General features: G+C 33.6%; 1 protein-coding gene across 17 annotated transcripts in view; it reads left to right on the forward strand.

The window, feature by feature from the left end:
• The window catches only part of RIMS1 (regulating synaptic membrane exocytosis 1), a gene marked incomplete at its 5' end in the record, with an annotated part of 498,114 nt that overhangs the window by 400,615 nt on the left and 81,569 nt on the right, over positions 1 to 15,930 (forward strand). For 14 of the 17 annotated variants that reach the window (XM_082729765.1, XM_082729770.1, XM_082729772.1 and 11 more), the window contains one exon: positions 5,314 to 5,480. The exons of the other annotated variants lie outside the window; for them this stretch is intronic. In XM_082729765.1, the coding sequence (XP_082585891.1) occupies positions 5,314 to 5,480 (167 nt within the window). The remainder of the gene's footprint in view (positions 1 to 5,313; positions 5,481 to 15,930) is intronic. 17 annotated transcript variants of the gene reach the window in all.

Raw genomic sequence — 15,930 nt, forward strand, 5'->3', positions numbered from 1 at the left:
GAATGTTTTTACCTTGTGAAGCAATTTTTAATAGATGGTTTGTTTTAAATATGTATTTTATTTATATATTATATTTTAATTTTTATCTTTATATTAATATAAAGATACAAATTATATTAAACAATTATATTATTTATATGTAATATGTATTAATATTACAAAAGTGGCAGCAGCCGTTATAGAATAACCGTGTTATAATTGGATGTCAGGAAGCCCTTTTGGAAGTAATGATGTTTTAGAAATTCAAAATTAAATAAAAACTATACTAATTCAATATTGTGACCTTGAAATATAAATGTAGAAAATCCTACTTATTAGTAAATATTAGAGGTTGATCTTTAATAGCTAGATATCCAGAGACTAATACAAAAAATAGAGGCGGTCACAACATACGACTTGTCACCAGACTCGAAAAGAGTCCTATGTATTGGATGCATTTTACCACTTTACTCTTAGTCAGCTGCAGGAGGATTTCCAACTAAGACAATGCCTAAGGTCATGGATTCAGTGAGGCTCAGTACCCTGGGACTCTGAAACAACACTTTAAATGGTAAAGTTATTTAAAACAAAAAACAAAACAGTGAGCAGAATACCCTGATGTGCCATAGAGTTGCTGATTCCAGCTCCACAAGTCTTCTCTGTGGCTCATAATTATCACTGAGTCAGCTTATTTGTCTGTCTTCTTTATGAATATCATCATCATTTTTGTTTCTTTTACAATAAATGCAGTAGCAACTAGAAGGCAGGATAATTTAAGTTTTCTTCCTCCACCGTTGAATGTAGTTATTTAGAAAGGCTCTTCAAATTGGGACTGCTTCATTAAAGCTGGAAATGCCTTGTTAATTTCTTAGCATTATGTGAAAGGATAAGGTCAAATAGAACAGCAAGTCAAAGTTAGGACCAGTATAGGAAACAAGTGGTAAGCAATCAGGGTTCCATTGAAAGCCATTCTGGATCATTCTGAAGTAGGATTCTAATCATCAATCAGTTGATCAAAACAATTTACAAAATGAAGTGCCTTAGAAGTCTAAACATCCACTAGGGGCACCTGAGTGGTGCATCACTTAAGCTTCAGACTCTTGGTTTCCACTCAGGTCATGATCTCAGAGTCATGAAATCGAGCCCCACATCCAGCCAGGCACAAAGCCTACTTGAGATTCTCTCTTGCCCTTGTCCCTCCTGCTCATGCTCTCTCTCTCAGATAAATAAATAAATCTTTAAAAAAAGAAGGCTAAACAACCACCAATACTTAATATTCATAATAAATCAAAAGTAGGTTTATCTCAGTTGGGAGAGTCCATATTCTCTGACTCATAGAAATTTAGAACTGAAAATACCTGAAATTAATCTTCTATTCCAGCTCTCTTATTTACAAAATTTGTGAAAACTGAGGCTTACCCAGCATTAGTAAAGCCTTTCTATGGTGTGATGAGCCCTAGATCTCCTTATCTAAAACTTGGGTAATTGCTCTGTTCTGCTTGTTACATCATTGAAATGTACACATCATTCCAGTTTGATTCAGAAGTTCTATAACTTAATTTGCAAGCAGTTAAATTACCATATTCTGTGTTGCTCCCTCCTTTTCACCTTTTTCTTTTTCTACCTCATCACACTTGGCTATTAAAAAACCCATTACTTTCAAACATATTACTGTTGTTCTTATTGTATAAATTGATAGTACCATGTTACCTAAATAAAATTTTGATATAGTATCAATAAATGTGAGACCAAGGGTATGATATCTTTAAGAACTTATAATAAGATAGCAAAAATATATAAGATAAAATAACAAATAGTTAGCCTATTTTTTTTCTTTTTTCTTTTTTTCTTTTTCTTCTTCTTTTTATTTTTTTTAATTTTTTATTTTTTATAAACATATATTTTTATCCCCAGAGTTAGCCTATTTTTTATTTTATATGTCAAGTTAAAGATAAATCCTCCACAGTTCTAATATCCATATTGTGGCCTAATGCTTATAGTAAAAGTTCCCATTTCATTAGGAAATCATTTAAGTAGTTTTCCATTTTAAGTAGTTTCATTTCCAAGAGAAGGCATTTCAGTTAAACATCTCTTGTATACTTGAGAAAAGTTTTTCTCATTTTTTGTACTTTCCCCTAACCATTTTATAATTTACCTTATAGAGTGCTGTGAAGTGTGTAAACCTGGTGATTCACAGACCTGTACCCCTGGGGATAAAAATATATGTTTATAAAAAATAAAAAATTATATAAAAAAATTTTAAAAAATCACATGATTAAGAACTAATATTGTCATAAATTTAATATTCATTAACTTTTGGACTTTATTCCTTTCTTGATTCTTTTTTAGTGTTTTAATCCATTTGAAATTTTGGTTGAACACCTTTGTTGAAATTCTGCCAAATTAGTAAATAGTTAACCATTCTCAAAATATTTAGAACCAAATACTAATAGAACTAGATTTTCTTCAGGGCAAAAAATTATCAGGCAAATGTACTATAATTCCTAAGATGTTGCAAACCTGGCACCTCCTTTAAAATATGGAACCTCCCTAACTCCATCTTGAGTAGGGAATTGGTACTAACTTTCCTTTTGAAAACACACAAGATTGCTTCAGGATCCCTGAAATGTGATGCCAGGCTATTTTTTTCAATGATGTTATGCAGTGTTGCATTCCTTAATGATGGGGTGAAATTCATAACTGGAGGGTGAGTATGCATTTAGGCACTCAAAATTTAAGTGTTTATGTTTCTGTAACCCAGGAACAGCAACAGAGATTGATGTGATGGGTTTTGTAGGTAGCTGCTAAATGTTTATTATTATTTTTAAAAATAGCTGCCCTATAATTAGAGTCTCCCCTCACATGAATGACTTATTTTCCCTGTATGGTTAGTATAAATTCCTCCTACTGATATTCTATTTCTCAAAATACAGTTAATTCATTTCCATTAAAATGATTAAGTGTTAAATAGGAAATTTAGCAAATTATGCTTGATGAAATTTCAAAGTAATTATTTAAACTCCTAACAGAGTTTGGAAATAAGTAAATATAGTAGTAAAAAGTGAATATAAAAGTCATTAATTTCCTTCATATAACCAAATGCAAAGAAAACTGTGATGCATTGTTCTTTAGCCCAGCGTAGAAAAATTTAATATGATACACAGTCTTTTAAAATCCCTTGTTTAATCTCTTCGCTGAAATAGCAAAAGTCTGTATACAAAAATGTCGAGGAAGAGATGGATTATAGAGAAGGTAGATTTCTTTAGTTGGAGAAATAGTATTGTGTATACTCACATATCCTTATGCTATAGTCTGCACTGCTTATTACGGGCATTTGCCAATAAGGGGAACATTTGTTCTGGCTGTCAACACAGTGGCAGAAAATCTCCTACAGCTGGATACATTTTTACTGTATTAGAGCCCAATTCTTTCATATCCTCTCATGAACAAGCTATCACTTCAGTATGTTTGGAAACATCATAATAATTACACGATATATGTACTTAGCAAAATAGTTTCCAAGGCAAGTAATATAGGAGTTATATTTGGACCCCACTAACAATATTAAATTCAGACCCTGCTATGTGAGGATAGCTGTGTAAAGCTGTGTAAAGCTATTGTACCACATCTACTCTGTAAATAAAAACATCTCTGATTGAAATCATGCCAGGACTGAATGCCTGGACTGAATGCCAGGACTGACCTTCTACCAGGATCATGCTATAAGATATAACAGAAATTGATGGTAAAACATTATCACTTTACTTTAAAAGACATGTTCTGTTAGATCATATTAATATCAGATCATGCATGAAGTTATGTAAGTAGCTCAATTCTGCACATATCTGACTATTTTTGGATTATAATTTAACACATGGCTTTCATAAACAATTTATGCAATTATGAAAAAATTCTTTGGAAAGATAATTTCATTGATACTCTAGAATTTGGAGTTGTTTCCATACTTGATGTGAAATTCTTTGCCCAGTACATACACATGAGAGGTGAAGAATTAAAACTCACATAAATATCTCAGGCCTGAACTACTCTTATCTGAGGAATTATTAAGTAAACATGATTCTCTTTTCTAGGATTAAAAAAAAATAATGTCTTATACTTCTTTTTGTATATACAGATACAGGGTTTTAGCATCATTTTACTTAGTATACTTTAGAATGACAATTATTATAAAAATTTTTATAAATAGTGTTTGGATTATTTTATATTCATTAAAATTCATCTGATATGGAGCATCAGAGGGTAGATAAGTTTTCCTACAAGTTTAATAAACATTTGATATTTTTAAATCTTAATGCATAAATGTAAAATTAAATTACTTGCTAAGAAACTTCAATACCCAATGTTTAGTCATACGTTCTTATATTAATAAGTTATATTAACTTCCAGTACCAAAAATAAGAGAAATCACTTGGTGTATTAGTATTTTAAAACTATATATAATTAAGTTTAAGTAATTATTTTATAACCAAACTATTTATTATAATGAAAACACATATATAAAATAATAATATGTAAAGCTACTTGCTGTGTCATCCCCTGTAGTAAGAGTCAAGTAGAAATAAGAGGATATTAACTGCTCTGACAACTTTGCATGTTTTAATCTTCTACCTAACAGTTTCTAAAATCTTAGGTAATGAATACCAAAGACAGATTTAAAAGGAAAATATATAGTACATACTCAAATTTTAATAAGAATCCCATTTTTGTTACTTTTGACTCTGATAGTTTAAATCTGAAAATGTCTAATTAAAGTACAGTAGAGAGCAGGCGTCCAGTCTTTGCTTCCATCGCTTTACTCCTCTTTGGCACAGGCCCTCAACTCTAATATCAGCCCTTCTTTGTGAAGAGATCCATTTTTGGGGAGAAATTTGAGACACTGTGGTGTCTTTTAAAACAGGGAAAATGTGTCGGTAAATTGAACAGTTGTGGAAAGAAACAGTCTGTCCAATGCATAGAGCAGAGGTGAACACAATGGGCAATAATGAAAGCTAAAGCAAGAATAGAGAAACCCATACACTGGGGAAAAAAAGGACATTTTGAAGTTTCAAGTCTATGCCAGTAATTTATTGAACAAATTTTCCACCCAAGCATTTAAAGTTTCATAAACCATTTTTTACCACTCAAAGGAAGTAGGATTTTTGTATTGGAAATCATATACTACCTAAGTGTTTGTACTGTTTTAGATTCCACACCTGCTTTTATGAAGGTGCACATTTACTTGGCGTGGGCTAAGTAGTCATTAACCTCACCATGTATGTCTCTTTTCCCACAACCTGATGTTGGAGCTCACACTTTCTTGTTTTTAATCTTTAGTATAACATACATAAAGATCAGTACAGAAGCTGTGATAACGTCTCTGCCAAATCATCAGATAGTGATGTCAGTGATGTGTCCGCCATTTCCCGAACCAGCAGTGCCTCACGCCTCAGCAGCACAAGCTTTATGTCAGAGCAGTCTGAGCATCCCAGGGGTAGAATCAGGTGAGTCGGCAATACTGTTTATATCAACTGGGTCTGTATCCATGGTAGACAAATGCAACTAGCTTTCTTGATGTTCTTGCTAAAACACACTTTAGGTGAAGCAGCAGAAACTTTTCCCTAACATAACCCAGGGTGGGAGTGGGCTGAGTGTTTATTTGCTGTTATGTAATATCGCCTATAGACCATTCGGTATTATCTAGTTTATAACTGTGGTCATAATTTTAGAGATTGATCAGAGTCACATCTGTGGGAGTTTCTTCTAATATGATTAAATCCACAGAGCATCCTTTAGTCCAGTGTTAAAAATTCTTTCCTGTGCAGGGCCAGATAGTAAATATCTCGGGCTGTACTGGACAGCCTCTGTTGCATTTACTTGGGGATGTCCTTGTAGTGTGAAAGCTTTGCAAACAGGTGAGCATGGCTGTATTCCAATACAATTGTATTTGTAAAAACAGGAAGTGGACACCATTTGCTCATGGGCTGTAATTTGCTGAGCTCTTCTTTAGTCCCATAGCAGTTGGCCTGCTTGCAGAGTAGGATTGGGCAGTCGTGATACAAAATACACATCCCTAGCTTACATTCCATGAGTTGTGAGAAATCTGCGTGAAGTTTGTTTAAATCACCCATTGTGCTCTTGTCTTTTTACAAGGCAATTACCCCGCTGAAAGGGAAAAGATCACAGGAATCCAACTGCCATCTTGCCTAAAGCGGACTCAATATAGACAAGGCGTATTTTATGTTTGGTCTTAACTAGTTTTCAGAAAAACCAGAAATAGAAGTCTCATTGAAGGAATTTGGGGCTTGAGGAGAGGCCCAAGAAATATAAATGTTCAGAATAGGAGCAATTACCTTTCTAATACTCTGAAAAGCCTTTTGTCATGCATTGTGATGATGTACAATAAAATATCTTTGAGCATTCCTTCTTCCTAGATTTCCCTGTTGAAAAAAATTGAGAGTAATTATCTTACTGTTAATTAACAGTGTCATATTCAGATAATCTACATGAGCAATTTCAACTGATAATGATGTTTTATAGAACATGCTTATCTCTATTTCTGATGTTCTTAACATGTGGTCCTAATGGAATATAAAGTTCGCTAAAATTTAAGATAGAAGAAGAGCTAATCACACTGAGCTGCCTAATATCAAGGGGTAAAAATCATTCTAATTATTTTTTTGAAATATTAACAAGATAATGTGTTTCAATACCTAATCAACTGAGCAAGATTATTGATTAGTAAGACTTAAACAAGGACTTTTTCACTTTTAATCAGTAAAAACAACTTACTAGACAATTATAAAACCATAAATCTTGAGGTAATTTTTATTTACATTCACAATAGAGCCAAGCACTCTGAGTCCCTGGCTAAAAAATATTACTGGTAAATAGAATTTATGTTACTAGCCAACTGCAGTAATAATCTGTGCGTCCATTTTCATTCTCCTGAAATTTTAGGAATAGTATTCTTCAAAATTTGGATCTTTTGGAAAAAATTGGCTATGTGATTTTTGAGGAAGAAAGTAAAGAACAGAAACGTTTAGGCAGTGGGACAAGAGACTATGATTTCATACAAAGGGGTTCAGAAGAAACTACATGGTAGTTTATTAGAGCCAGTGTTACTTTGTGGGAAAATGCCAGTTTAACAAATCAACACTAATTATAACCATATCATGACAAGCAGCAAAAGTTGGAGGATTCTTTGCTCCTTGATTCATATGACTTTTCTTACTTACTGAAGGTAGTGGGGATAGGGGTGGATTTAAAAAGGATACAAATAAATTTCCTGGTGACAACTCCGTTCTTAAGAGGTATTTCTGTTTTCACCTTCCCTTTTAGTCCTCTGAAATTTAGAACACATAGGAGCCCAGAAGTTGTTTTTAATATATATGCAAGTAGATTAGGTAAATTTAGGTACTAAAGATAATGGCTAAACAAGTTTTCCCTTAAGCTAACGTGAAGAACTACTTTTCTTGGAGTTCCATACTTTCAACCAGTGATTGAGTCTCTGTATGTGGTACACATGTGATTTCTTAGAATACCTAGCAGGAAATAGAGAGGAAGAAAGAGCTATGGGATAAGCATAGCTCTTTCTTCTGACATTCAGTCTCGTTATCTTTTCATATCCATTCTTCCTCCTGAATATCCTCATAGGCACACAAGCACACCTGTGCACACTCATACACGCACACAGAGTTATCCTGCTTCCGTCATCAACCACGGGGTGAAAACCTGAGAGTAGGTTGTGGAATGAAAAAAAAAAAAAAAGAAGAAGAAGAAGAAGAATAAAATGACACCAATATAAAAATGCTGTATCTCTGGTGAGTGCTGTGAAGTGTATAAACCTGGTGATTCACAGACCTGTACCCCTGGGGATAAAAATATATGTTTATAAAAAATAAAAAATTAATTAAAAAAAAACACAACTCATCAATGTAAAAAAAAAAAAAATGCTGTATCTCACTAATTGGAACAATGGTTCAGGCTCTTCAGCCTTTAAATAGTCCCTGTTCTTGTAACACTATGAAGAATGATTATTCTCAACATAATGCTGCTTCTTGTTTCTTTTTTTTTTTTTAACTAACATATGTGTAGGTTTAAAAATTCTATTTATTCAAGTTCATGAATAAAAGATGAACAAGTCTAATCAATTATGATGATAGAAAGTACTTATATGTCATAATAAGAATCAATAAGAATCAGCAAACTTTTGAATTCCTATCATATGTTAGGACATCATTATTTTCCTACACCACCTTAAAGTATAATACTTAGGTTACACACTCAAGGAAATTATAAACTATTTAAGAGTTTAAATTTATTTTTGTTTTTATATTCTCATTATATATATATTTGCTCTCACTCTCTATATATTTGTGTCAAATTTTCCTATGACACAAGAAATGTTTTACATTGCTTTGGATGACTTTTATTCTGGAAGTCAACAAAAGGATTTAGAAGACATTATAGCATTACCAAAGACAGTGTTCAGTATCCTAAAAGTCAACCAAGTACCTAGTATTCCCACAAAAGACTGTAGGAAGAAATTATATGACATAATCTTACCCACATTATGTAAAATAATAGTATATAGACACAGAATACCATGTACAGTAAAATTTTGATTTCTTCTATACAAGTATATTATGAACCAAGAAAATGTTGAGATAGACACATCTGAAATGAGCAGTGGGCTACAAAGCCTTCTGTATAATTTCTAGTTTTCCAAACACTGCTTACTACATTTTCCTATTAATGATTTGCAATACATGCTATTGTTTTTAAGACCTTGAGAAGTTCTCTCTTAAAACAACCTGTCTGTCTTTGCTTATTCCAATATGTACCAAACTTACTCCATTGCACAATGCTGTTTTGTTTTGTTTTGGTAAGGACATCTATTAATATACTGTATAGGTCTTGCAAGCAAATTGGGAAAATCTTTTTTAGGTAATTAACATCTTTCCACCTTAAAGATAAAATGCTTTATATAGTTGCTTCAAAGCCTGTTTGAGGACAGATAGAGTTGCACACTTATAGGATGTTTACAGGTTAAGAAGTATAAATACGTTTTGATGAACAATTTCTAAAATATCATTTTCAGAGAGTATTAGGGATTCATGGGCCATCACTTGAATCCTTCATGTTTGAGATGATTATGCACCAAATATCCACTCAAGTATGCCACTAGCTAAACTTCATGGTTCTGCGTGAATTCAGAAAGGGTATCCCTTCCTCCAGCATTCTGAATAGTTCATTCAAAATAGTCCAAAACATGTCTCATGTTTTCAGAGTTTACATATGCAGGGGGACTATAGTAGGAAAAACATAGACTATGAAGTTTGTATTTAGGATAAATAACCTTGTGCAGATATAATGAATTAAGTTATTTTTTAATTGTCATGAATTATAACAATTTAAAACTTAAATAATTTTCAGATTGATTCTTAGAGTATAATATAACTTAATACTTCAAAATAATAAGCTTCAGTAAAGATTGAGGTTCTTAGTTTTTTAGATTTTTCTGCATGTGCCTTGCAATTCTAATTTAGTATTTGCTTAAATGTTCCTCAAAGAATGTTTTGTCATCCAACTACAAAATTTGTACAGTGTATTAGTAGAGATGGCACAATTGACAATAAAAATGTGTAGACTAGAAGTCAGAAAGAATATGCTGAGTTTCTTAGTTCTCTGTGTTTACATTTACATCCGAAGAAGATGTTCATCCCAGAAAGGAGATGAATTTTCTTGGTCTAGCTCTGATTTTTTTTTTCCCATCTTTATCATATATCAGGTTTTTTTTTTCCAGGTAGACAAATTTCAGATGTTTTATACAAAACAAAGCTTTAAAAGCAAATGCAAGCATAATCTTATAGATGTTCTCAGATGTTATACAATTTTAGAAGCTTTGCCAAAACCAACTGTTTTCCAGCAGCATTCACATGTGTAACATATGTTCTCCTGGATCTACAAGGTTGACTTTCTAGAGCTAGATGGATTTTAATAAACAAACTTGAAAAGCAATTTGATGCAAATAATTGTGGGCCTTTTTATCATCTCCTTTTTAAAGAATATTTTCAAAAGCAAAATTATCTTTGTTTTCTACAGTCATAGTTTGAAAGATGAAAGGTTTTTCTTTTAAGGCGGTAAGAGACTTTATTCATACATTCATTCATTTTTTAAACCTACTTATATAAGTGCTCATTATGACATAAGGTTTTTTTTTTAAGAAACATTATCTACTATATACAAATAATAATCTTACAACTGTAATTTTACTGAAATTTGGCATTTGGAGTCAGTAGGCATAATAATTACTAAGCTTGTACTGACAGAAATATGTTTATTTTTATGTATTTTTATTTATTTATAAATTTATGTTTATATGGGGTTTTAAAACATTATAGATTATATTATTTGATATTTTAAACTGTGTTAGAAAATAAATGCATAGGTTATTATTGTCCAGAAAATCAATTTGACACTGCAGTTATGTTTGGAAAATGTTGCAGAAAATTTCAGATGTATCTTATTTCACAATTCTTCAATTCAGCAAGGGAATATAGGAAAGCTTTTAAAAATAATCTTTGGATTTTTTTGTGACGGCATTTGAAAAATACTTAACTGCAAAATCACTTGCTACATTTATAGTATAGAACAACAAATTAAACTTTCTTTTTATACACTAGCTATTTTTTAATGATTTATTTATTTATTTTAGGAGCGGGGAAGGGAGCGTGAGTGGGATGAACGAGAGGAACAGAGAGGCAGAGAGCATCCCAAGCAGACTCAGGTCTGAGCACCTGGTCTGACGTAGGGCTTGATCCCAGGACCCTGAGATTATGAGCTGAGCCAAAACCAAGAGTCAGATGCTTAACCAACTGCACCACCCAGGCACCCCTTATACTTAACGGATTACTAAGCCTACTGACAATGAATATATTAAGAGTGATCTAGAGGGAATTTTTTTCTTAGAGCTATCCACCCTTAATTTTGCATGTTTTCCCATTGTACTATGGAATAGCAGTCTGTTGAGATCTACAAAAGTACTGAAAAGAAAGAGGGGAAAGTAACATGGAAATTTGATGATGGGGAGAGAATGAACTGGAACACAATGAAAGATAATGGATATTGAATATCTGAGAAAGGAAAGATATTTTAGTGATCTTCTCGTGGCTTCTTTCACAGCGTCATCTTAGTTTTAATAGTCCAAGGTTGATGACACGTCACCACTCTTATTTCCTGTGACCAAGTTAAAGGTCTAAAGAGAGGAAAGAATGTTCTGTGTGCCTTTTAAAAAGGGGAATGGTAAAACTACCATACTTGTTAATATACCATATGACCGAGTGTGCCATATATTTAAATTATTATGCCATGCCATTCTCATAACATAGATAAAATTCTGTTTGCCCTGTGAATGAAGTGACACATGTCTTGATAATGGCAAAGCTACAGAGCTCTTAGGACAGGGGAGTAGGTTTTCCTGGTGACCTTCTTCTTTGCAAACCATTGAAGACTGCAGTTTGAAGTAAAGCAGCACTAGTCTTGTATGAAACATCTCCAGCATGCTTTGTTTTTACCTTTCTACTCTGCAAAATCATTACAGATTCACTAAGGTATATTTAGTTAAATTCTGGGAATAAAGTAGGATATTAGATAAATGTTTAGTATACAATAGACAATGAAAATGGTCAGTTATAATAACTTTTTGAAAGTTAACAGCAACCCAGAATATCTTATAAAGATGGAGTTATTTGTAGAAGTGATTGTAATTAGATCTTAGTGGGGACTCATTGGGGGAAAAGTAAATATACACTGTTCATGGAGGGGGTTTTGGGTTTTTTTTTTTTTTGGCCTTGAATTTTTTTTAATTTATTTTTAAATTTTTAAATTTATTATTTTTTTTGTCCCTTCTGGGCTTTATATTAATGTATAATGTATTATTTGTTTCAGGAGTACAGTCTATGATTCATCAGTCTTACACAATCCACAGCGCTCACCATAGCACATACCCTCCCCAATACCCATAATCCAACCACACTATCCCTATCCACCCCCACCTCCCCAGCAACCCTCAGTTTGTTTCCTGAGATTAAGAGTCTCTTATGGTTTGTTTCCTTCTCTGGTTTCGTCCTGTTTCATTTTTCTCTCCTTCCACTATGATCCTCTGTCTTGTTTCTCAAATTCCTCATATCAGTGAGATCATATAATAATTGTCTTTCTGTGATTGACTTATTTTGCTTAGTGTAATACCCTCTAGTTCCACCCATATCATTGCAAATGGCAAGATTTTATTTTTTTATGGCTGCCTAGTGTTTCATTACATATATACCACATCTTCTTTATCCATTCATCTGTTGATGGAGTTTTAAAAGTATATTGTAACCTGTTGCTATTTGTAGAAATCTACTTCCCTGTAGTTTAATTTCTTCTGTTCAAAGTGAATTATAGATTCTTTTTAAATTTAAAATACTTTAAAGAACATGTTCAGTGGAGATTATAGATAATTATAATTAGAAAAAATTTTCTTTAGAAAAATAAGTCATTGTGTCTTTGGAAGAGAGTATGAAAAATTTCTTCAGGTCTATGATTGTGTGTAAGTCTTTTCCAGTAATTTTCTAATTTAACCTAAAAGAAGTTATGCATTTAATTTAATATTCTGTTGTTAAATAAAACAAGAATATCATTCTCCCTGCTGATTCTTATTTTCCCCACAATATATAAGAAATTAACTTACCTGCTGCTAACAGCACATCTTCAGTATGACGTATTATTAAAAGATGCATAAAGTTTAAACATCTTTTAAGTACAAGGAAAATAACAAGTGATTAATCTTAAGGGGAATTGGCAATATTAGAACAGCTTTCAAATGCAACCATTTTATTCCCTGGGAATACTTTTTAAAGAAAGAAAAACCTATCCCCCAAATTCAAATTCCTCCTCACTGTACAGGATCTGTTTGTAGTTGTGATCTCTGCCATTGACAAGAGGTAAGAACCGTGCATTAAATGTGGGAATATGACCATTGTCCAGCAGTAGGACTCATGCCAGCTATGGGAATATTTTGCTTTTATAAGAGATCAGTCTTAGGTATAAGAAATCCCCCAGTTGCTACGATGTTGGCTAACTTTGCTTCAAAGCTATATAATTTTCAGAGCACAGGAGGACTTCCTCAAGGGCCAGTTAAGTCACCTTTTTGTCTTTGACGTGCTGTGGTTAACACACAAATCAGCTGTATTAAGGATGCTCAGTGCTACAGCAGCTACCAAAGAGCAGGAAGACTGTTTTGAGAGGACCACAAATTGTTACTATATTATTTTTTGAAATTTATAAAAGATTTTTAATTTATTCGATAGAAATCACAAGTATGCAAAGAGGCAGGCAGAGAGAGAGGAAGCAAAGCAGGCTCTCTGTCAAGCAGAAAGCTCGGTATGGGGCTCGATCCCAGAACCCTGGGATCATGACCTGAGCCGAAGGCAGAGGCTTTAACCCACTGAGCCACCCAGATGCCCCCCCCCCGTTACTATATTTTTATGCCAAAAAATATATAATGGAAAATTTCTAACAGGTTCTTCGATTTCTATTTAACACACTGTGTTTACATGTTTATATTTGCACATTGGAGAACCAAGTGAGGATTATAAACCTAGCTGTATTTCATTCACTGGCAGCTAATTGTTTTATTGGTCACCAGGCATGAACTCTGGTTATCAACATTAAATACCCTCTCTTTGGGTAAATACTCCTATTTCTGTGTCAATTATCCTATTATTTGGAATGAATATAATATCCTTTTACTCTGAACCAGTACTCTCCAAACTTCACGTATTTCATTTGTCACTTTCATAATTTTGCCATAACTGTGCAACATGTTTATTATTATATTTTAGTGTATTAAAATGGCCTCATGAGACATGGGATATTAAAGTGGCCTCATGGGACATGGATGATTCTCCCACTCTTGGGATTTGACCCGGCTGCCAATCTTTTGGGGGCATTGAGTGGGAAGGCGGGAGTCCTGTTTTCTGTCTCAGCAGTCCCTCCAAAAGACGGATTCCAGGGCAGAGTCCCAGGTACGGGAAACCAGAAAAGCACACCTTAGTTTAGGATTGTATTTAAGATGTTTCTCATCCAGTCATATTGATAGATAAGAAATGTGTGATATGAGATTATTTGTTAATGTTTTAGTATTCACTGAATATTGTATACCAGCTTTTGTTGAACTGTGTGTGTGTACAAATATTTATTTAATTGTGTTTATAATAGCCTGGAAATACATGAAGATATATATTTTTAACTAGCTATTTGTAGTCATTGAGATCCTAATATACTTCTTAAAACAAATGTAAAAACATATCGGCTTACTTAGTATTTGTACAGAGTAATTATATTCCTCCCACTGCATAATCCACCTAGTTCCCAAATCAAAATAATTGGAAACCACCCTAAACTTTAACTCTCTCCTGTCCTCCTTCTAATGCTTTGTTCCTCAATGTTTTTACCATTCCTAACCCCCTAATGAGCCTTTTACATGTTATTTTCCTGTCCTTCCCACGTGACATTTTAATGTCATTGATAACACTGTATCTGTTTATATACTGTGGCTCTTTAGAGGAGCACAAGCCATTTTATCTGAGAAATGTTTACCCCTCTTACCTCCACCAAGAACCAGTTATTATTTGGAAGTATATCACTCCCATTGAGTCGTCAAAACTGACTGATTTTGCTTCCTACAAAGAACTCCATGATCATACACTGGAGATTACAGAGAACAGAGGTTTTTATTTCTAATTGCCAGCTGAAAGCTACCCAAGTTTTCTAAGTAAGATACTAAAAACCTCATCTAGCATGAACCCAAAAGACCCACATCCTTAAATTATAAATGATAGAAAACAACTTTCCAATTCAATGAAATCTGGTCTAAAATCAGGAGAAGCATCAAGAGTAGATACTGACTTATTCACCTCATGAGTAGAAGGTAGAGCTCTCTAAAATAAATGGCACAGCGTTGGAAAGCCCAATCAAAAAATTTCTCACCTAGAATATGTGAGAACTTGGGACAGTTTTAACACTGGAAAGCACTGAAACAACGTTTTATGCTTCAGAGTAGCAGTTGACATCAACTCAGAGGAGAAGCCTCACAGGTTGGCTATGGCAGAGAAGCTGTTGGGGGGACACTTAGGGATCAATATAGCAAAAGCTATTTGATGTAGTTCACAAAGAAATAAACTGCTATAGCATCATTATAATGCATAAGTCTTCATTACTGACCTTATAGAGATTTTGAAAACATCACTGGTCTGGATAATTCTACAATTATTCAAAAATAAGCAACAAGATGACGCAATCCTTCTAGTTCCAGGCATGACAATATGGTTTGCATCAGACTAAACTTCTCACCTCCAAACCAACGAAAACAAAAAGCATATGTTTGAGGGTATTTGGAAGGAATAAAACAGAAATAAATTTGAAGGGCTTCTATCTTTGAAAGAAGGGAAGAACATGTTTGAGTGCCAAATTTACCCAGTTTTCTCTGAAGGTACTTTCTGATTTAGTTACATGGGGGTGTAGTCCAATCAGAAAGCAGGAGTCTTACTGGACTGAGGAGGCAGATCACAGGTCAGGAACTGACAGAGGAAGGAGTGAAAAACTGTGCGTGGAGGGCTCCAAAACTTGCCACAGATTACCCTAAATTAATTTGTTGACTCCTGAGATGAGCATGCACAGGGAAAGACTCCAAGAAACCAAAAAGTGGTTTCTTGAGCTGAGCAAAGATTCCAGTGGGTACCCAGTGCTGGGGAGACACAGATTGCCTTCAAGTTCCACAGTCAGAGGGGCTTGAAAAATACCTTCAATTTCTTGTACAAATTCCAGAAAGGCCAAACTCTGGGGCTATGCATTACACTCTGTGAATAATGGTAAAGCTTTAAACCCAACTCTGAACAGGAACAAGAT

This window comes from Mustela nivalis (assembly GCF_964662115.1).
Source record: "Mustela nivalis genome assembly, chromosome: 5".
NCBI lineage: Eukaryota > Metazoa > Chordata > Mammalia > Carnivora > Mustelidae > Mustela > Mustela nivalis.